The sequence below is a fragment of the Pagrus pagrus genome (genome assembly GCF_965226575.1).
Source record: "Pagrus pagrus genome assembly, chromosome: 17".
Classification (NCBI taxonomy): Eukaryota; Metazoa; Chordata; class Actinopteri; order Spariformes; family Sparidae; genus Pagrus; species Pagrus pagrus.
The window spans coordinates 29,328,134-29,351,732 of record NC_140201.1 but is presented as its reverse complement, the minus strand read 5'-3'; the positions used below and the strand labels follow the sequence as shown (position 1 = coordinate 29,351,732).

General features: G+C 40.8%; 1 protein-coding gene across 1 annotated transcript; it reads right to left on the bottom strand.

Annotated features, from left to right (window-relative positions):
- Positions 1-3,762: 3,762 nt before the first annotated feature.
- On the bottom strand, positions 3,763-17,466 carry LOC311272422 (sterile alpha motif domain-containing protein 3-like). The gene is made up of 5 exons (XM_084378812.1): positions 17,461-17,466; positions 12,050-12,214; positions 10,555-10,749; positions 6,810-6,889; positions 3,763-6,027 (listed from the first exon to the last, which is right to left on the bottom strand). The coding sequence occupies exons 2-4, from the start codon at positions 12,200-12,202 to the stop codon at positions 6,815-6,817; spliced, it is 423 nt and encodes a 140-aa protein (XP_084234938.1). The 5' UTR covers positions 12,203-12,214; positions 17,461-17,466; the 3' UTR covers positions 3,763-6,027; positions 6,810-6,814.
- Positions 17,467-23,599: the final 6,133 nt, after the last annotated feature.

The following is a 23,599-nucleotide window of genomic DNA, read 5'->3' as shown; positions in this document are numbered from 1 at the left end:
AGACAAATTGAGTTTAAATTCAGTCTTTTTTTTTTTTTTTTTTTTTAAAAGCGTAATGCTGGGGTAGGGAGGCTGATGGAGTGCAGGAGGGGGGGCGGATGGGAGGGGGTGCGGCCGCACAGGCAACTCTATGTTTTCCCTGTGTGATGTTCAGGGACAGGTCAGGACAGTGTGAGGACCGAGAGCTCTGAGGTTGAAGTCCTATAATAATGAAATGCACCGTGAGACAGTGACAGGTCTGTAGCTACGTCTTGACCACATGTCAGCTTATCAGCTGCAGCAGAGGAAGCTCCGCTGTTCTCAGCTCCACCGCAAAGAGCGCTTTTTTTTTTTTTTAAGATTTACTGTACAAAATTTGATGAATAAAACCAATGATCGTAGACTAGACTAGTCTGAAAATGACATAGGCCTCTGTGCTGTAAGAAAAAGAAAAACAAATCGAGGATCAAATCGAATCGTGACTCTAAAATCGACAATTAAATCGAATTGTTTGGAGAATCGTGACACCCCTAGTGAAAACAGCGGAGACCTATTCAAGATTTGCGTTTGGGCAACACTTGACATATAACAGGTGATCGGAACATCGGAGTTAATTTATTCATGGTCACATTAAGTGAAATTATTAACTTTACTGATTATCCATCTGATTATCTGTCCTGCTTTCTTTCAGCGGTGACTGTATATAAAAGTGAAACATATAGGCTATAGTCTAATATATAATGAGCTCCGGATGCTCGGCTCAACGGGTGAGCAGCGTATTCCCTCAGCTGAACATCTGTAGGCGGAGACACTCATCAGAAAGTAAACAACAGTGGATCAGCGCGATCTCCCTCCGTACAAATGCTCCGTTCTGATCCAGCTCCACTGGACTTTCAAAGTAAAGGTGACGCCAGCTGAAAATGAGTTAAATAGTGAAACAGCGGCGCTTTTATAACCGATTTTATGATTAAACTCTGAACATAACCTGGTCGGGACCAGGTTATGAGCTAAGCATAAGTTACCATGGTGATCTAGCTGGGTTAAAAGAGAGCCACCTTTGTAGTACAGGAGAGCCTGGCTTTAGACTCAACATACCTCGCTAACCCACTAAACTCGCTTCGCAGTAGTGTGAGAAATTAAGTAGTTTTCCATTCAGTAATCAGTGTACTGTAAAGACCATATCAGGATGTGAGAGGAGGAGGGGATAATCCTCCTTAGGTGTAAGGGTCATAAAGTCACGTGAAGGGCAATTCTCTCTGCCTGAGGTGTTTACAGGAAGGATGATAAGATGATATTTACATTTCAATAAAACAGCAAATGGTCACTGCCCTGGGAAAGACATGATCAAAACAAACACCAGGGGGTCATTGTTTTTGGGAAAAAGTAATTCATGACTGTCGTAAAGTATGCAACCACTGTATTTAAGGCAGAGACATTTGGAAGACTGGAGAGAACACTTTGGGTCTTCTCTCCATGCAGCATGTATTAAAGAGATCTGATTCATGATACTGATTCTGAAGTTCTTCAGAGAATTAGCAACTCTCTACTTCAACAAGGAGAATTTCCCTTACAATTTGGCGACAAGGATGGGATGGACGCTCTGCTGATTGACGCCTGAGCCTGGACTGAAGGTTTAACTGTCGGCAGGAGTTTCAAGGAGACTCAGGGAAAGTTCCGCTCCGACAAATGGAGGACTGGATCCCGCCTGAAGTCAGGCACGGTTGGCGGACAGCGGACGCTCCATCTAATAAGTGAGTACGGTGTTATGAATAATTTGCTCTATTGTGAAACCTAGGTTGCTCACATAATTCCTGTGTGGTAGTGAGTTCACGTGTGTAAAGGGTCCATGAGGGGTGCCTGTTTTCCATGTAATTCCTGTGTGGTATTGGACTTCCATGTAATTCCTGTGTGGTATTGGACTAGAAAAAGAGAAAGAAAAAAAAAAGAGAGAACTAAAGAAACTTAAGTAACAACACAGCAAGAGGCTGTTGTAATACTAAATAAAGCTTGCAAAATAACTGATTATTATATTTATATATTGTGATTTCAAGAGGCTGAAGGAGTTCTAGATAATCTTTCAGGCGACTAAGAAATTGAATAAGAGTGTTTGGAGCAAACCTGATAATATAATAAATAATAATATAATAAATAATATAATAATATGATCCTATATGAGATACTGTACTATAATGATATGATACATTATAGTATTATATAGGGCTGTAGCTATCGATTCTTTTTGGAATCGATTAATCTAGCACTTTATCGATCGATTAATCGATTAATCGTATATATATATATATTGCATTTTTAAACAACCAAAACAAATAATGCATGACGAAAATGATGTGGCTGTAAAATGATCAACCATTTGGCTTTTATTTCTTTAAAAAACAGAGGTATTTCTTACAACTCCAACTCCTCCTTAAATAACAATACGGTTTCAACTTACTGTAAAACATGTATAACATGTAACACTATGAATCAATACAAACTTAAATAGTAACGGCCATTTTGCCTTAGTGTTGTCTTATACAACATTACAAAAAGGGATTGCACCTTCTAACCACCTACTAACAAATAATATATAATCTCTGGGATAGGCCTATTTGCTATGGTAACCTAGCAACCTATGTGTGTGCACGCATGCTGTGTTATATATAATGTTATGTTATACACAGCACCAAATCACAACAGAAGTCATTTAAGGTCACTTTTCCTATAGAACCGGTCCGGACCGTGTTCATTTAATTAATAATTTCTTCATCGTCGCGCATCTACAATTCTCCTCCGCTCTGTTTTACGAAGGGAGGAGCTCCGGACCGACGTAAACAAACACACGTGCACACACACTTACAAACAGACAGAGAGAGAGAACATGTCACGTCGGTCTCAACTGTCTGGAAAGCAGATATCATATCTACGTTTTTTAAACGCGCACAAACTGACTCTGCTCTGGCATGTCATCTCGAGCCTTCGCAGTTCTCCGTCGTGGTGGCGGATACGCAATGCAATCTCCCCCGGGCTGCTGGAGAACCAGCGCGAGGACGTGAGTTTAGAGGACCAATCACAGCCCTTGCCGTCTCCGTTTCCCCTCGACGGAGTGACGGACACTCCGCGCCCGGAGAGGCTCTCCGTCAGGCTCTCCGGCTCTCCGTAGTCACAACGGTCCGTGTGGAACATTCAAGATCCCTGCGCGTCATAGGAATTTAACGACGCTTCGAGGCAGAGTTTTTGCCTCGACCAATTTTTGTAATCGAGTAACTCGAGTAACTCGATGAATCGTTACAGCCCTAGTATTATATGATAGGCCCCACTACAATAAAATGGGCGTATGAGTGAATATATATATATATATGAAATAAGAATATAAAAAATGAACTTTGTGGTGACATTCAGTGACTAGTATACACACCAAGAAATCAAAGTACAGGATTGTACCTAAAAGAGTACAAATGCTTTGTCGCTCCAATGGTACCCTATCATGGTACAAGCACTGTACCTTTAAAATTAGTACATTTTTGTACCTGCTTGTTTTTACCTCTAAAGAAACATTTCTGCACCCCTAGCGACAAAAATTTACCTTTATGTCCTGGTACAAAAATGTACTGATGATTAGAAAGGTACAGTGCTTGTACCGTGATAGGGTACCACTGGAGCGACATGCTATTTTGTACCTTTATGAGGCAAAAACATACCTTTAAATTGAGACAAAAGACTTGACAATCATTCAGATTCAGATCACTTTATTCAAACAATTTGTTTACATCTTGTAACAAAATCAATATTTTACATGTTAACGATTTTCAGTTCATTTTCATAAACCACTTAAATTTCATTAACCACTTTTGAATTTCTTTAATCACATAACCACAAAATGTGACATTCTAAATAAAGCACACAACATTAACCAAACTCATCTTTAGAACTGTAATATAAATTCAGTATGAAACAACATTTGGGACGTGTTTAAATTGTTTAAGCGCTTAAGCACAAAAACTGAAGGCATCAGGCCCAATGAGCCGCTCATAAATCAGTCCTAAATGCAAAACACTCAAGCAGTTCAACAAATCCATGTATCCTGACACTTCATGCAGACTTGTTTTCATATTAATTTTGTCCCTCTTTGCAACAATGACCAGGGTTTCCACCAGTGTATTATAAGCCTGGTGGGCCGCCAGGTCTTACTTGCCCCCCCGCCGGGCTAAGCATCGTTTATTTTTATTTTTTTAAATCAGTTTTTGCGCTCCATCAACACGTGATCAGGTGTCTTTTTCATCACCTGACAACGTCATCATGGACATCATGCTCATCAGACCGCCGCTTCACCAGCTGACCGAGAGGAACGCACCAAGTCGACGTCGACCTCGTAGCCGTTAACGTGAGCCGAGCTGTGGCTCTAGAGGCTCAGCCAGCTGCTGCAGCGGCTAGTAGCTGTTAGCTGTTAGCACGTCGTCCCCTGCAGTGTCAGAGCTCCGGACTTCTGTGAGCCGAGGTGCTTTCACTAGATGTGAAAATGACCCAGTGTTTAATTTTTCAGCTCGTACGGTTCGCGTTTACACACGTTTGTTTTCTCTGGTCCCAACAGTAGATTACAGAGTATCTTTGGTAGATCCGTGATTGTCACGTTTCCATGACGACTGACCGGAAAAAAGACGCATGGTCATGTTTACGTGACTCCAGATTGTAAAAATCTCTGAGGAAAAAAATAAAAATCTCTGGAGACACCAGGCAGTTATTTTTTAGTTTTTAGTGCAGACAGTTGATATTATTTATCTAAATAGTATATTTATTATTTATTTTTGTGGTTGGTTGAAAAGCATTTCAAGAGTGCAATCTGAAAGACCTGGTGTTACATAAATGTCTTATAATAACACATGATAATGATAATATTTTCAAATTTCCAGTCAACTTTTAACATTGATCTTAAAGCCTTATGGAATCACTCCTAAGTTCTACTACTCCATTAATGAATCTGTTACCTATAGGGCCCTGCCATCAGTCAATGGTCAGGGTCAGGCCCCTGACACAAAAGAACACCGGTGGGCCGCTGGTGGGCCACCCTACCACCGGGCTTAACATGTTTTCTGGGGGAAACCCTGAATGACTACAACCTTACTTGATGATCAGTATGCAAATTTGTATTTTGAATACATAAAACACAAATCAGTAATCTGGACAGGATACTAGAATCCATTTAAGTGTAAAGAGGGATAAATATTCTCACTCCTAATACTTGTACAACACTAAGCCTTCCATTTACATACCCTTGTCAAAAGCTTGCAAGCATTCATACTAGATGCCTCAATCCGACATACAAATTATCATCAACTATATATGTGTCAAGTGACATGTGGTCCAACTCATCTCTGGGTTTGAGCAAAATCCAGTCACTGTCTACTTTTACACGATATGCATGAAAATGTATGTCAAAGGACAATGGAAGCAAAATTTTTCTGCAGAGCATCCACATGGTATCAATGTTAAGACTGTATTTGATCTGCCCAAACACCAGATTTTTTTCAACATGTATAAGATCTATTGTCAACACATCTCTAACAGCATACTTGATGTTGTCTACAGTCATCTCAGAGACACGTTGAGTTAAGTTGACTGACAATCACCCACACCACACCTGATACTGAAATTTGGCTCATGTGCATGAACAAGTCCAACATGTTGGATGAACTTCATCAGAGTACGCGTCCTTCGAGTGCACTTTGGGCACTGGTACAGTTGAGGTATGATGATCTAGCACAGACGGTTAATCACTCAAAGTACTGTCACTGGCAGGGGCTTGTCTCCCTCTTCCACAATACCAACAATACGCCTCTGGAGGAAGGCGAATGTGCTTCTCAGGTGCTGTGGGTATGCAATGTTGAAAACAAAATACATACTGAAGGCTGTTATGAAGGCTTCATCAAGGCCTGCACACTGGCACACATCTACTCCATCTGCTTTGACCACACTTAGTCCTCTTGCTGTGATTGCCATTTTCCAGTCATTGTCAGTCAGTTGTATGGTTGGATGGAGTGTAGCAGGGTCCCCCTACATAGAAGAAAAACATGTAAGAGAAGCAATTACAAGTTAACTAGTCCTTTTTAAAAAAAATGTATTTACAATAATTTATTTGGCGAGTACACATCCATTCTGTAAAATGTTTTGATTTTTACATATGAGAAAAAGTTTCTGGGACAAAAAAAACTATAGTAAAATAGTGTGTAAAAAGTGAAAGGTGAAAAGTCAATTTAAAATCTGTGCCACACTGAACAGTTTAATTTACATATAACAAATTCCATAAATTAGTTATTCTTACAGTTAGCCATATTTTTTTCTGGATAAATCCATCAAATTTACATTGCAAACTCCCTGTAAGCAGGAGGATTTTATGGGTATACTTACCCTTTATTCTTTCTATCTCACTAATAGGCTTTATGCACAGCTCCACTACTTCCTGATCTTAAGCCAGCTCCTTTATTTCCTGTCTTACATTATTGGACAAACTGATCCAGGTGTGTCTGACCATTGTTGTGACTAGTACTGAGGTCAGACACACCTGGCAATCAATTTGTCCAATAATTTGCCAATTTGTCCAATAATATAAGATGAAATAAAGGAGCTGGCTTAGGTTCAGGAACTGTGCATAAAGCCTATTTAAAGAGCAAACAAACAAAATACTAATACCAGCTGAAGACATAAAAAAAAAAGGGGGAATTTAATTAGGATTAAATCAGGCCCATCAGTTATCAGAAGAGTCAGTTAATTCCTGAACCCAAGATATCTTTAAATACTCATACATGAGGTCAGTATAAGCCGACTCAGATGCCTACCTCTCTCACAGTGATGCAGTGTTCGATATTTTCTCTGAAGATGGATGGTAAGAGGATAAGCCCAGCCCTAAAGTCGATTCCTGCAATGCAGAAAAACATGATACTTTCACAATAACCTACAATTTTCACTTTCACCTACTTAATAAGGTGACTTAGCTACTTGGTAGATCTTCAGCTAGGGCATCCTGCCTTGCATCAGTGTACTGTTTTGCAAGGAGAGATTTTCCCTCAGCAAGTTTCAGCACATTTGGCAAAACAGTGGCGAAGCTCTCCCTGAAGCAATGACAGAAGCTATGTGTTGAAGGATGGATTCGGTCAACCTCGTCAAAAACCTGTAGAATACATCCCAGCAAACATTTTCTCGACCTGCGTCTAGATGAAGACGTCCAATCGACGTCGCGTCACGACGTGACTTTAATTCGACTTTTTTTCGACATGATAACATTAAGGGGAATACGATCTCAAAGAAAACATATTTAACTGAAAAAACACTGTCAAGAATGATTTCCTCTATCTACTGCTGTGTCGAGATGCAGATATCCAATCATGTCGGGACGTCTGATTAACGTCGGGCAGGCAGGTTGATTTGACGTCTATCTGAGGGGCTGAAATGACCAACGTCATTTAGACGTTGTTTCAACGACATCAACGCACGAATGTTAAAAACTATTCGAAATAATGGAAATATGTTCGTGAATTTAAGAAAATAATGTAGTATCATATTGGCAATGTGGGCTGAAATGTTTGTGATTCTAGCATCCATCTAGGAACTATTTTTCCTCGCGTAGTTAGCGCACCTAGTGGTTTCCTACGCATGCGCAAGAAGAACTTTGCAGTGTCAGTTGACGAGGAGGAGACACAGACACCTGTGAAAGGTGAGTTACTAAAAGTACTGTAATTTAAAATGAAACCGTGTTTGGTAAGACATTATACGTTTATCAGTTGCATGTTAGAGTTTTGATTTTGTTGCTGCATCGTGTATTGTTACAGATAGCTGTTTTTTTTTGCTTTTATTCGTAACCGAGCGGCGGCTAGCAGCCGAGTTAGCTGCCATGTGAAACTAGCCCTGAGTTAGCTCACAGGCTACGTGAGGTGCTCGATGCTAAACCGAGCCGAACATCTGTGCAACTCTCGGTTTAGCATCGTTACAGAACCAAAACACTTTAAGGGGCCGTCCAGACGGGCAAAAACGTTATTTTTTCTCCGTCTTCCTCGGCATTGTTTCAAGAATATTTGCATCTAGACGGATCCACCGAAAACGCTGTAGTTCATATGCCAGGCCTATAGGTGTCGCTTGACATACACCAAAAACGGGACGGACCATACGGTCCATACCAGCTCCCGAAAACTATCTGGTCCACGGACATTGATATGTGGCCAGAAATCGTCTTATAACCGGGGTCTAACCGTTGACACATGCTGATAGTTGTCTGGTGTCGCTACACGACCGCAACGGCAGAGGGCACCAGCTAATTGTAGAGACGTGACTGACAGTGTGGCTGGTTATCTGTCACAGCGTAGGTGTAGAATGGTCATACTTTGTGCCATCTTCTTCAAATTTGAAACAAGTGTTCACTGATAGTGTGGCTACAGCCCCATAATGCCATTGACATGCTCAGATGAAGCCACAAGCAGTTATTCATCCTTACAGTTTTTTTTTATTTGAGGCGTTCTAAAATTTTTACATTTTTATTGACTTCAGAGGTTAATCAAAGTCACTATCTCTCTACATATAAAAGTAATCTATTTGTGTGTCTCTGTCCCTCGCATAGGCCTGTTTTGATAACTATTTGTCCAATTTACCTCACTTCACAGGTTTATTGTGAGACGCACACCAGGTGAGATACACACACACACACACACACTTGAATGGGGGGGCTTGAATGAATACGAATATTTGGATACAGCCTCAGAGCCGTCCGCCACTGTTTTATGCTGTTGTGATGATGCTTGGACAGAGGAGCTAATGCATAACAGCAGCAACAGTGAGGAATATCTTCAAATTCATTCTTTTAGAGTAAATGTATTCCGAAACTGTAGCACATGTTTGAAATGAAATGGAATTGTCCTTTAAAAGAAAACCTCTAATGTGCTATTGTGCTCCCTGTGTGAACAGCTAGGCACCTGCATGAAAGAGAAATTATGTTTAGTGTTGCCTCTCTGTGTTGTGCCTTTTAAAGCCACAAAGATGTTCCATGTCATCAAGTGTAAGAAACTAAGATTGATATAATTGAAATTACTGAATGGGCTTCATGTGCATGTGGCTATCCTGGGCTAAGCTGGGCTACCATAGCACAGACTGTTAATGCCTACTGGCTTTATTAGGAACCATCAGATTCAGGCTACTGAGTGGCTCTAAGAAGTGGTTCTTTCATTACTCTTTCAACTCCCAAAACAATTTGTTCTTGCCATCTATAAAGTGCATTTAACATCTGAATAGGCGCTCTGTAAAAATGTTTATTTTTTTCTTATGCCCTCTCTCCAGCTGCTGTGAAGAGACGGAGTCTAAAGGCCACAGATGCAGAAATAGAGAGTGTGATTCAGAACCAACTTAAACATGCCCCAGCAAGAAGCAGGGGCAAGGGGCAGACCCCCACAGGACTGCAATAAAAAGGAAGTCAATAAAACATTTGTTCCAATAAACATGTTCGGTTTTTATTCAGTTATTCAATATATAGATAACTCGTTACATATATCTGGTCCTGAATGCTGTCTTTTTTTTTTTTTTTTTTTTACCTGAGATTTGTCCATGTACTACTTGTATTTTACAGTATGGGTGAACATTATTCGAGTATTTTTAACTTTATCACAGGTGAGTTTATTTACTATGAAAGTTTTAACCAGGTTCACCATTCCTGTGATATTTAAAGTTGGCAAATGTGAAATTTGCTGGTGTTGTCTATTGAACTTTTTGACCTCTTTGCATTTTAAGGATTTTTTTGCTGAAATTGATAAGTTAATTTAAATAGTTGCAGATTAGAGCATTGAGAATTGCACGTATAAGCACAAGAGCTGTGCTTGTCATAGAATGTATGGATGTGGTAATGCCAGTTATGTAGGCACTAGTTGAAACTCGATTTAGGTAAACATATTTTTAAATGCAATACATTACCTGTGTATTTTGACAAAGGTTGATATGCTGTCGAAACGACGTTGAAACGACGTGAATTGATGCGGTCTAAGAGCCGTCAAAATGACCGACGTCAGAAAAACTTTCATTTCAGCACCTCTGCTAGACGTCGAATCGACCTGCCTGACCGACGTTGATTAGACGTCAGATAGACGTCACGTAGAGACGTTGAAAAGTCGTCTATACGACGTAATAATGACATAGATTGAAGTAGCCTGCTCTGTGAGCCGTTGATATGTCGTTGAAACTACGTGAATTGATGCGGTCTAAGAGCCGTCGAAATGTGGTCGGTCATGAGACCGACGTCAGAAAAACTTTCATTTCAGCACCTCTGGTAGACGTCGAATCGACCTGCCTGACCGACGTTGATTAGACGTCAAATAGACGTCAAAATGTTTGCTGGGATATATGAAGACATTACTATTAGCATTCTGTATGCCACTCAAGTAAGCTTTAATGCTGTCGCCTTAAACGATATCAACTCATAGAATTTTTTTTGTTTTACTTTTTTCAGTGGTAAAAATTAATACGCCTTCAATTTCACTTTCACTATATCCAAAATCATTACAGATTGATAATACTCAATAACATTCACTGTATTTACACAATACTTACCCCGGCAGGTATCCTTAAATATGGGTATTTGTGGAGTACATCCTCCATGGGCACTCCTTCCATAATTTCACGACGTCTCCAGGAGAACATGCGGTCTTTGACAGTCAGGATGTCTGGATGTGTCTTCCGACACTGACTTTGCAGCACGTTCACATGGGCCTCAACAGATGTTGAATCCTCGCCAACACAAAGTTCCTTTGGCACAAGGACAGAGACAGATACATGCTAAAAGTCTGCACACTTGTTCTATGTACTCTAAATAAAAACATCCACTGAACTGTATTAACATTTTAAAACCTAGTGTACACTTATATACTCCACTCCCATCGTTACACTAAGTGTAGTGTTCTGTAGATATTTTGTATATAAAAGATTTATGTCTATAGCAGGGGTCGACAATATAAATGGCCCGGTGGCCTGGACGTACTTTTAAAACCGCCCCACCGGGCCACCAGAACGCCCCAAGCACTGGCCCGGTGGGGCCAGCAAGGATTAAAGTTCTCCGTCGCTAGAACTGTTGGCTGATGTTTATTGACAGATTGTCACACTCTACAGCTAATGGTATCATTAACAGCGTGTGCGCGCCTGACCAATGACAGTGCAGTGAACCACACGGGGCTGGATCTCAACATGAAGCGGCACTAAAGTTTAGCTGCTTAGCTAGCAGGGACTCGTCACGCTGCTACGTTATCAACTGAGTTTAGTCAGCACGTGAGAACTCGTCTGACACGTCGAGTCTCCTGTTGTGTGCTACATGTGTGAAATAACAACTATAGTCTGGACTTTGTCTGCAGTGTATCTGTGTACAGGAACGCCCTGAAACTTTATAATGATGATCAATAAGAAGTTTTTGGTTAGTTTGACTGTACAGAATCATGAATGTCGCCTGATTCTAGCTCAATGCTAAAATCTTGTATTATAACATATAGAACAAAGCCTCAGAGCTTCTTTGATTGAACAGTATGTTAGTGATGACAGAAAGGTGATAACTCGCCATCAGACTGACAAGGCTGCAAAAGTTGCTGTTTGTATGATGTATTTTTCTGTTAAACGAGAAGAGGCTCACTTTAAACAATATTATTAATAATAATAATTAATGATAATGATGATGAGAAGAAGTAGAAAAATAGCGTACTGAAAAGTTCTGTAGATGGTTGATTATTTGAAAGAGTAAAATTTGAGAAGCTTGGCAAAAAAAAGGCACAGATTGACAAAAAACATTTTAAGTGTGAATATAACCGCTGTTCAGATCATCCTCCTGATGACAAACAAATAAATGTTATTAAATCAAATTTTTCTTTTTCATTATTATGGGGATCGATTCCTGGGCCAGTGGTTACAATGGTGGGGCCAGTGATCTTCAGAGGGCCAGTGGCAAATTTCCCTTATTGTCTACCCCTGTATAGTATCTGCATTCAATTGCTTAACAATAACTGAAAAGGTTATGATTAAGTGATTAAAACATAATAGGTTATACACATGGCAATGGACTTACAAATGTTTGATTGGCTGGCTTTCGACCCAAACTTGCAGGTACACTGGTGGCTTTGGACTGCTTTGTGTGGCCAAACGTGTCTTTTAGCCTTTTGACCTCGTTGTCACTGACAAGTGGCGCTCGCTCTGCTTTAAATCTTCGCTTTAGAGACATGTGCCAGGTGTGCTGGTAAAAAATAAAAGACCTTTCACTGTTAGGTACAATACCATATGTAAATATACACACACAAATACCTTATGTAAATATACACACACAAAACACACACACACACACACTGTCAGGCAGCCTTCTATGACAGGGAGAGGAGAAACCTGGATCTGACACAACAGCGGTGGGAGATGCACATCCGTGGAGCTGTGCCACCTAACATGGCCCACTATGGAGGCGACGTGCGTCTACAAAGCCCCCATGAACGCACACACATTAGTCGGGCACGCGAACGGCAAGGACTGGGATTGGTCCGCTCAGACCGTCATTCCGGCAGTTGCTTTTCCGGTCAACAGTATAACAACACCGCCAGTTACTTCTGCTGCTTGCATGCTTGTCTCCTATTGCTTGTGAACTCCATGCTTTGTGAGATCCCAGCAGGGCAGGAGGAGTATTGGTGTTGTGCAGCATGTAGCTTGTAAGCCCCACACTGTGACCAGAATGCTACACAGCATATCCGCTCTGACCGTAACTGCAGTGCAAGAGAGCAAGAACCCCCCGAAACCAATTCCCCTCCCCCATCCCCCCTCGCGGCTTGGCGGTGAATTGCAGACCAACGCGTTCCCTCGACGCAGAACTTCGAATGCTCAATGACGGCGTAGGGTCGCCGACGTAGCTACGCCGTCGCCGCGACGCAGAAGCATAAACTAAGCTTCATACGCCTCCCGTAACATAATGAAATGTGATAAAGTCACCAATTAACACGACCACCACTTGAACTAAAACACCTGAGCGGCTGGACACGGAGTACACAATCCTGAAACAAAGCTAACACACATCAAACCGAATAGTTAGCTAGCTAACAACTCGCCGACGTTACATCATCCACATTGCATAAAAAGCTTAATTAATGTAGAACATTTACACAAAAGGCAGCTAGCGACCATGCAAAATTATTTAGGGTGGACAGTGACTTCATATTACAATCGAATGATGAAACTACCAAACATAACCATCTTTAAGCTACTCAAGCAGCACCTACAACATGCTGACTCACCGAGATGCCATGCCTAACTTCGACTGTGGAGGAAAAAAAGGGGTGCACTCCCAAAGTCTGCAGGGGCTCCGTACGTGAGCGGGAAAAAAACAAAGAGTGGAGAAAAAAGGGGCTGCTACACAAAGTCTGCAGGGACTCAATGAGGGAGTGCTTGCAAAGGGGAAAAAAAAAAAAAAGATCGACGCCGACACCATGAAAGTAATAAAATATGACGAAATGACACACGAACTCATGTTGGTCGCACTTTATTTTACAGTACGTTAATAAGATGTAACAGGCCGTACTTTGTATCAAATTAGACAAAAACAATATGCTAATAAGACGTAACAAGCCGTACTTTGTATCAAATTAGACAAAAACAATATGCTAATAAGACGTAACAAGCCGTACTTTGTATCAAATTAGACAAAAACAATATGCTAATAAGAAGTAACAAGCCGTACTTTGTATCAAATTAGACAAAAACTATATGCTAATAAGAAGTAACAAGCCGTACTTTGTATCAAATTAGACAAGAAGAAATAATGTAATGTTAATTAGACAGTAAACGAGAAAAGTTAAACTATTATTAGACACTATATAGCCTACCCAAATTATGCTGTAATCAGAAACCACATATAAAGCCTTATTACTTACAATATAGGCTACTATACTGAGACACTATTATACCAAATTATACTGTGATTACAAACCAAATCGGAGATCCTAATACACTATTAGACACCATTTCACAAGATCTTTGTCTAATTACAAATCACACACAATGCCATATTAGATATTAGACGCTATTCTACCCTCACTACCAAATAATGCATTTAATGCTACCAACATCGGCCTATAGCTTAATTAGACGAATGTACTGCCATATTATATCAGACATCGCCTTTATAATAGGCTATTCGGACAAAACACACAGAGTTCTGAGGAAAATACATTTATTTGAACTTTATTTAACATAGTTTCACTTTCTTACAGAGTCATTTAGATCATTAGAAGAAAACAGCACCTTAACTAAAGTCAAACCACATCGGTTAACATCTGGTGCTACTACACACGTCCCTGGTAACCTGGATGTTCTCCGGAGTCTTGTGGAGTTTGTAGGTGGCTCCCTCGATGCTCCACTCCCATAGTTAAGACATCAGACCATTTAAAACCATGTCACTATCCAACCCCAGTAACATTAGACTCTTATTAGACTTACTTAGAGGATAATTAGTGGCACATTACAACAGAACTGCACTGTAAAATAAAGTGGTCCTCCTCACTGTTAGACCCTTATTAGAGTCTTATTAGACATAGTTAGAGGATAATTAGTGGCACATTACAACAGAACTGCACTGTAAAATAAAGTGGTCCTCCTCACTGTTAGACCCTTATTAGAGTCTTATTAGACTTACTTAAGAGGATAATTAGTGGCATATTACAACAGAACTGCCCTGTAAAATAAAGTGGTCCTCCTCACTGTTAGACCCTTATTAGAGTCTTATTAGACATAGTTAGAGGATAATTAGTGGCACATTACAACAGAACTGCACTGTAAAATAAAGTGGTCCTCCTCACTGTTAGACCCTTATTAGGGTCTTATTAGACTTACTTAGAGGATAATTAGTGGCACATTACAACAGAACTGCACTGTAAAATAAAGTGGTCCTCCTCACTGTTAGACCCTTTATTAGAGTCTTATTAGACTTACTTAGAGGATAATTAGTGGCACATTACAACAGAACTGCACTGTAAAATAAAGTGGTCCTCCTCACTGTTAGACCCTTATTAGAGTCTTATTAGACATAGTTAGAGGATAATTAGTGGCACATTACAACAGAACTGCACTGTAAAATAAAGTGGTCCTCCTCACTGTTAGACCCTTATTAGAGTCTTATTAGACTTACTTAGAGGATAATTAGTGGCACATTACAACAGAACTGCACTGTAAAATAAAGTGGTCCTCCTCACTGTTAGACCCTTATTAGAGTCTTATTAGACTTACTTAGAGGATAATTAGTGGCACATTACAACAGAACTGCACTGTAAAATAAAGTGGTCCTCCTCACTGTTAGACCCTTATTAGAGTCTTATTAGACATAGTTAGAGGATAATAAGTGGCACATTACAACAGAACTGCACTGTAAAATAAAGTGGTCCTCCTCACTGTTAGACCCTTATTAGTGTCTTATTAGACATAGTTAGAGGATAATTAGTCGCACATTACAACAGAACTGCACTGTAAAATGAAGTGGTCCTCCTCACTGTTAGACACTTATTAGACTTTCGTAGAGGGTCGCTTTTCAGACCCTTGTGGACGGCCTCCAGTGCTCCAGAGCCCTGCCAGCATAGGGCTAAAGGGCGCTGTGCGGCTCACGATGCGTCACTGTGGCCCTCTCTTCACACAGGGGCCTCCGCAGCTGTTCGTAGCCGAGCTCCAGCTCAAACACACGCTGATGGTCGCTCTCTGGAAGTCCTTCTCTGGAGGTTTGCTGAAGCGCCAAGAAAAACAACGTTATCTCCTAAATTAAGGAACAGATGTCAGTCAAATAACTGAACTGTCCAGTGACGTTCACTGAACAGCTAACCAGTGTAGCATCCCCAGCTGAATGATGGTCACACTCTCTAACTGATGGTCCAAAGTGTTTAATGCAGGAACCTTGTACACTTGAGCTATGAAAAAAGTATAAAAAAAAAAAATAAAGGTTCTTCCTTCATGCCCTTTTTGCATCATAAATTCACTCCAAATAAAATTATGTATTTTTGTATTTAGCTGCTTCAATCACTGTTACATTCACGGAAAAATCACATTTTAATCTGCTTTAACTTAAATGAAAACCTCTATTAGAGGGCTGTAATACAAACCACACAAAATGCGTTTCTTTATATTAATAAATAGATAAATGAAACGACCAGCCTCATCTCTGTTCTTCTGACCCAACAGGATAGCTGAGCTAATGCTAATTAGCGTCCCCGCTAGCTCAAACAAGCTATATCAAACTGTACACAACCATAAAAGTTACCGCAATCTGAACTAAACATTAAACATATTATGAAACGATATGACAACAAACCTTGTGCCCTTCATCAGCCAGGTGCTAAGTAAACAAAATGATTGTTTTCATCACTTTCAGCAAACACCGTGCAGGTACACTTCCAACACGCAGACACTATCCACAACAACACGGGTTGTTTTCGGTTCACAGCGAGACGCTTTCAAAATACAAGTCCCGCATTTAGCGTCTAATATACAGGTAATCAATGAAATAATAACCCGGCTGCAAACAATATCAGTAAACTAAATGAAAACAACATGTTCTTAAAAACAAGTGTGTTTTGTCCAACTATTGTAAAGGCCATGCCCGATATAATATGGCAGTACATTCGTCTAATTAAGCTATAGGCCGATGTTGGTAGCATTATATGCATAATTTGGTAGTGAGGGTAGAATAGCGTCTAATATCTAATATGGCATTGTGTGTGATTTGTAATTAGACAAAGATCTTGTGAAATGGTGTCTAATAGTGTATTAGGATCTCCGATTTGGTTTGTAATCACAGTATGATTTGGTATAATAGTGTCTCAGTATAGTAGCCTATATTGTAAGTAATAAGGCTTTATATGCGGTTTCTGATTACAGCATAATTTGGGTAGGCTATATGGTGTCTAATAACAGTTTAACTTTTCTCGTTTACTGTCTAATTAACATTACATTATTTCTTCTTGTCTAATTTGATACAAAGTACAGCTTGTTACCTCTTATTAGCTATTGTTTTTTGTCTAATTTGATACAAAGTACAGCTTGTTACTTCTTATTAGCATATTGTTTTTGTCTAATTTGATACAAAGTACGGCTTGTTACGTCTTATTAGCATATTGTTTTTGTCTAATTTGATACAAAGTACGGCTTGTTACGTCTTATTGGCTATTGTTTTTGTCTAATTTGATACAAAGTACGGCTTGTTACTTCTTATTAGCATATTGTTTTTGTCTTATTTGATACAAAGTGCGGCTTGTTACGTCTTATTAACGTACTGTAAAATAAAGTGCGACCCTAATGTTAATGGCAGGTGGAAGTAATTTCACTGTCCTGCATTGACCAAACCCACTCTGAAATAAGAGAAACGAGAAATAACATGCAGTTAGCTCACATTAACTTACATTGCCTAAGTTAGGCTCGCTAAAGTTAATTACCGACAGTGTTATGGACAGACATGTTACTTACCCCTAAATTTCCTTGCTTCCTCTTCATTTATTTGTATTCCAGCTTCAGTTTTTTTTTTGAATTAGCTCGTCTGTGGACAAGCTTGATAGAGGAGAAGTGTGCCAACATGTCGGCCGCCCGCCGTCTCAAATTCTATTGCATTGTGGGAATCCACTCCAGAAGCCGAGGATTCTGGGACTCCGACCCCTGTTGGTCTTTCGAAGTAATGACAGGAGGGTTAGCTAGCTAGCTAACTGGCTGTTTCGATAGCTATTATTATGCAGTAAAATCGGATTTTGCACTAAAACACGACCAACAATAACTAATCAAAACACTCAACCGAATGAAAGTGTCTGGGTGAATGTCTATTGATCTATGTATCTACCAGCTGGTTAACTAGAGAGCTAGAGACAGCCAGTTGGCTAGCTAGCTGGCTAACTGGCTGTCTGGCTGTCTCGGTAACTACTATTATGCAGTAAAATCGGCTTTTGCACTAAAACATGACCAATAGTAAACAATCAAAACACCCGAATGAAAATGTCTGGGGTAATGTCTATCGATCTATGTATCTACCAGCTGGTTAACTAGAGAGCTAGAGACAGCCAGTTAGCCAGCAAGTTAGCTAGCTAGCTGGCTACCTGGCCGTCTCGGTAGCTATTATTATGGAGTAAATTCGGATTTTGCGCTATAGCATGGCCAATAGTAAACAATCAAAACACTCACCCGAATGAAAATGTCTGGAACACACTTTCATATATCTCTGGATGCTGGCAAACTTGATCTCCGGGAGTCTTACGGCTGCTAGCCGAGCCATCCGTCTCCTCTTTGTAATGTCGGACACAATGCTTCCCTGAAGGAAAACCATAAAATGATAGTCCGTTGTCGAGCTGTCATCCCTTATGGTAGTGAGACCGTGTATTGCAGCTGACAACGCAACAGGTCCTTCCCATGACTCAAACTTTCCGGTATGTGGTTATCGATAGTTCACACTGCATGAAAAGTGTGATTTTCGGCCCCGTAAACGCCCGGAAATCTCCCTAATTTTCGGCAGTTAACGACAATTAACAGGCTGTGAACATGGATCTATAATATATATATATTTTTTTTAAACTTTCTTAATTAAACATGTAAGAACAAATGCAATAACATACTCATTTCTGTCCATGTGTGCAAATGAACATATCTATAATATAACCTAGATATGACGAAGCCTCTCAGCAGGCACGCCGATTTTTTCCAGTGGCCACTCGCGGTATTGCAACAAAAAATCCCATGGGGCCCAGAAAGCATTTTTCCCATAAGCCGTAATAGTAAAAGAGAAGCCTGTAAAACTGTCCTCAGGACACCTCCAGCTGTCACCACTGTTAATTGCTAATCTTTATATTCGATATTTTTAAGTCATGGACTTTTAAACCGTCAAAAAGTTTTCTAAAGGCCAGAAAAGCCCCCCCAAAGTCTCATTTTCCATGGTGACGTCACAGCTGTGTGCATGAACTCCCAAGCGCGGTCGTGCTGTGTCTCGGGAGCGAGGATGCCTGTTGGCTTAATGACAGCTCTGAACGGGGCTAAACGTGGTCGGAAAAGTGAATTAAATGACTCCAGGGTGAGTCTTTTTCGAGACAGAGTTGTGATACAAGTTTGATATTTTAATGGCATGTATTTTTAAATGCAATTCTAAAGGTATTTTGGCGTTAAATTACCCGCTTAATGACCACATGTTCACTTACTGCCAGTGCCACTGCTGTGGAAAAGTCCAAAAGTTATGTACCATGCATGTGATAGTGTCGGTGATGTGTGTCACCAGGGTCTGATGACTGTTTAATATCCTTTTCATCCTGTCATAACGACCTTTTATTACGGTTTGAACCGTCTCAGTCTGACGGCCTGGAGTCATGCAGTCTGCAGCAGAGCATACTGATGATGATGCAAGTATAAACTACAACGCAATAAATAATAAAGCTGAATAAAATAGAAACATATAAGAAAAATATTTTACAATTATTTTTTATACATATATGCACAATCAACTTAACAATGCACATGAATAATGGCACTTGCACTTCGGTAGATATCTGCACTTTATTGGATTCACACACAACATTGTTTACACATCACAGCAGCTCCGCCTGAAAGGGAGATAGTCAGGATCCTGAATAGAGGGAGACTGGACATGCTGTATCACTTTGTTAGTATTTGGTGGAACATGTGCCATAATTACTGTGTCTCACATGTGTAGGATACAGTGCCATCAGTGCCATCAGTGTTGCATCAGAGTTGCTCGCGCCAGGCGAGCAACTCCGTTGAAATCAACGGCGGCCATTTTCCGGTCCTGTATCCACTAATAATACATCCATGGCCCGGACTCAGACGGGAATAGCACTAGCATATCGTAACAAAATATTGGTGAAATGAACTAGTTTAGTGGTAGATAATGCGTTATATAGAGGCTGTGTGTCGATGCCCCGTTACTCGCATTATATGGATATATCGGCGCTACACTGGATCTAATTTCGTCCGAACGATGCCGAATGACACCAAAGTTATCTGGGTGAGTACATGACCATATATTTTGCTGGAAATAAGGTCCAGGTTGTAAAAAACGGTAGCTATCCTTTAATGATGTCTCTTTGTTTCAAACAGGAGCTGATGTTTTTTTTTTTTTTTTTTAAAAACCTCATCTAGCATCATGAAGGCTGCATGAAGGCACAGTACTGCAAAAAGCTATATTCCCTTTTTGGCAAATTTGCCAAGGGGGGATGTTGGATATTGTAAATAGATTGTGATATGCGCCAGGGTTTTCAACTTTTGCTGAAATGTTTTGTAAGAAATGTGTGATTGTGCAACTAACAATGGCCGCGTTTCCCAGATTCGATCGTTCTTAAGGACTTAAGAAGGCTCTTAAGAAGGGTTCGGCTAAGAAGGAGCGCTAAGATACGGGTGTTTCCCAGATGCGTTCTTAACTGCCTTCTTAGGAGAACCTTAAGATCAAGCCAAAGAAGCTTCTTAAGAAGCTCTTAGTGGGAGCTGTCCACCGCGGTGCTGCTGTGCTGAATCAATCGATGCCAGGCAAATCGATCACCTACCTCTTTATCAGCGCATAAGTGTGTGTGTGTGTGTGTGCGCTGTCAGACCGGGCTGTCCAGGCAAAGAGATCCAACGGCCGTTGGATCTCCGCACGGGGCAGCCGGTACTTTGCCTGGACAACCCGGTCTGACAGCACGTCCAGTGGGGAGAAGTGCTGATGCACGTATGCATTTATGTAAACTCTAGCTTCGCGCACGGCGACACTGTTGGTTCGCAGGGAGAATGTGCTGTATTGCAGCCGTGGTTTCTCACACGCGCGGACTTTGGCAACGCAGAGTAGCAGGGGAAGCCTCTCTGGATGAGGTTCAGCTAAGTTTAATACATCTGTTCCCTTGATATCTGTGAAATGCCACAGTGTTGTTTTTTTTATGTGTAGTACTATAAACTCATATATGCAGATGTTGCGGAAAACTTAAACGTGTAATTCAATAAAAAGGTTTTTTTTCATCTACCATTTTCTTATTTTCTTTTCTTGCGCCAGTGGTCCGCAGCTATGAGCGCATTTCAACACTGAGCATTGTTTTATTATTTTGCAAAGTGGATGATGTAAATTTCCCTGACGCGCTTGATCACTGAGCATTCGGTCACTAAGAAGGCTGTTAAGAGTGGGTCAGCTCGATCTTACATTTCCTTCTTGGTGAAAGATCTTCTTAAGCTAAGAGCGACTCTGGGAAACACATCCTTCTTTCACAGCGTTCTTAAGAGCGCTCCTAAGAAGATCTTAGCACTTAAGAGCTTCTTAACGAATCTGGGAAACGCGGCCAATGTTGGCAGAGGTGTAGCAATGCCCCTATCAGCCCATCCACACCTGAAAGTCCTTTTTGAGCATTTAATGATGGACTTTATTAAATCTTCTCCATGTAGGGGGTATAAATATTACCTTAGTATTGTTGACATGCTTCCAAAATGGATTGAGTGCTTCCCATGTAAACATGCTACAGTTGCTCCAGTTTGCTCCCAGTAGCAAAAGCATTGTTGAGAAGTAATTCCATGTTGAGAGCCTTCAATCTAAATTAACTTGCGATAATGGGTCTCATTTTATGAATAATGTAATTCAAAGCTTCTCCGATAGCCTGTAGATAAACCTAAAAAAAAAAAACATTGTGCCTACCATCCAGCTAGTGGAGGTGCAGTGGAATAGGCTAACCAGACCCTGAAAACAAAACTAACAAAATTAGTGGCAGAAACAAATTTATTAAGAGTTGAGGTTTTACCTCTTGCATTAATGTTTATGAGAGACTGCCCACTCAATTGTCTCCTTATGAAATACTCATTGGCCATCCTATGAGAATGATTAATAGCCCGTTTCCTCAAAACAGGTTAACTCTGACAGGAATGGATGATGACATGTTAAGATATTGTTGTGAGCTTAACTATGTCTTGAAGCTTCTCTTCCCTGAGGTAAAAGCTGCCCCATCTGAGCCTGACTCCACATCTAGTCGGGAGACTTGTGAATGACTCCAACTGTGTCTGGATAGCTGAGGGAGAGACGTGAATCCAGATCCAGGAATCCGAGTGCAAACCTTCTCCAGCGATTATTCTTCTGAGAAGAAGACAACTTAACCTGTGGGGAAAGTGATGAGGACTTCTGGTGGACGATCGTGGCTACAGCTGTAGATCAATCCTGGTCTTCAGCTTAACAGCAAGATTAGAGCTGTTCCTGCAAATTCAGAAGCTTGCAACAACTGGACTCCAAACGTCCTCATATATTCATACCTATCACACCACCGCTGATTCACTTGCAATCACCAGTCAAACTGATGTCATTATACTGATACTTAGACACCCATCCATCACAGAAGGATGGCAATGGACTGTTATCAACGCGGGTGTAAGAAGACACAGAGGAGAAAAAGTGACATTGGCATGCTGACTACACAGAATCAAGTGACCCCCGAAGAAGATGACATCAGAACAACCACAATAGCGCAGCTGATCAAGGAATAAACATTTTTTTAAAAAGCAGCACTAGTTTGAACAAAATGATTTCTGGAGTTCAATGCTGTTGAACTAATTGATTTGCTTTAATGCTGTTGTTGTATTTTCTATGTACTGTAACGAAGAGTCATAATTTTTTAGGTCAAATTAAGTGATTTTTGAATTGAATCCTCCTTAGGTGTAAGGGTCATAAAGTCACGTGAAGGGCAATTCTCTCTGCCTGAGGTGTTTACAGGAAGGATGATAAGATGACATTTACATTTCAATAAAACAGCAAATGGTCACTGCCCTGGGAGAGACATGATCAAAACAAACTCCAGGGGGTCATTGTTTTTGGGAAAAAGTAATTCATGACTATCATAAAGTATGCAACCACTGTATTTAAGGCAGAAACATTTGGAAGACTGGAGAGAACACTTTGGGTCTTCTCTCCATGCAGCATGTATTAAAGAGATCTGATTCATGATCATTGGCGGTTTGTCCATAAGGGCGATCGGGCGACGCGCCACCAAAGGGGGAAAAGGAGGGATTTTTTTCTATCATATTCTTCCACAGTGTTACAGTGGCTGTGACAGGTCAAGACAGTTTGAGCTGCTCTGTATGTCATTGTCCAATCAGCGCAGGGCAGTGCTCCATGAAGTACCGCCCCATTTGGGAGACTTCAGTCAGATTGAAAATCGCCCAGATTGCTCTCATAGACTCTCATGTAAAATCAGTTTTTTTCGAATTTCAGTCGTTACAATGCATTCTCTATGGGTTCCGGGAGGGCTCGCCCTAACGTGCTTTTGTCATAGTAACGTGAGCATAGCCGGCGTAGCTAAGCCACCGCACCGCGCTAGTCACGTTCAAGGTCAGCATGGCGGTGAGTGTACGGAGCTACTCAATCGTTTCACTGAAAGAAGTCCCTTTCAGTCGTCGTAGTAACGAAGATAAATTGGCAACAAAACAATTAGGACCTCCCAGACCAAATTTAAACATAAAACAAGTTTCTACCAAGGGGGGGAAATCATACAACCGGGGATTTTCGCGGAGCTGGTATGAGCGGAAAACCTGGCTAGCAGGCTGTGAAGCAGCTAACGCCTTATTCTGCTACACTTGCACACTGTTTCACCCTGATGGCAGCACGACAGACACCACC

Excerpts from the sequence above, each read along its gene's own strand:
- LOC311272422 (XM_084378812.1), bottom strand. The coding sequence starts at position 12,202 with ATGTCTCTAAAGCGAAGATTTAAAGCAGAGCGAGCGCCACTTGTCAGT. Across the intron at positions 10,750-12,049 it reads AGCCAGCCAATCAAACATTT|GAACTTTGTGTTGGCGAGGA; the intron begins GTAAGTCCATTG and ends CTTGTGCCAAAG. Across the intron at positions 6,890-10,554 it reads ATTTAAGGATACCTGCCGGG|GAATCGACTTTAGGGCTGGG; the intron begins GTAAGTATTGTG and ends TCTGCATTGCAG.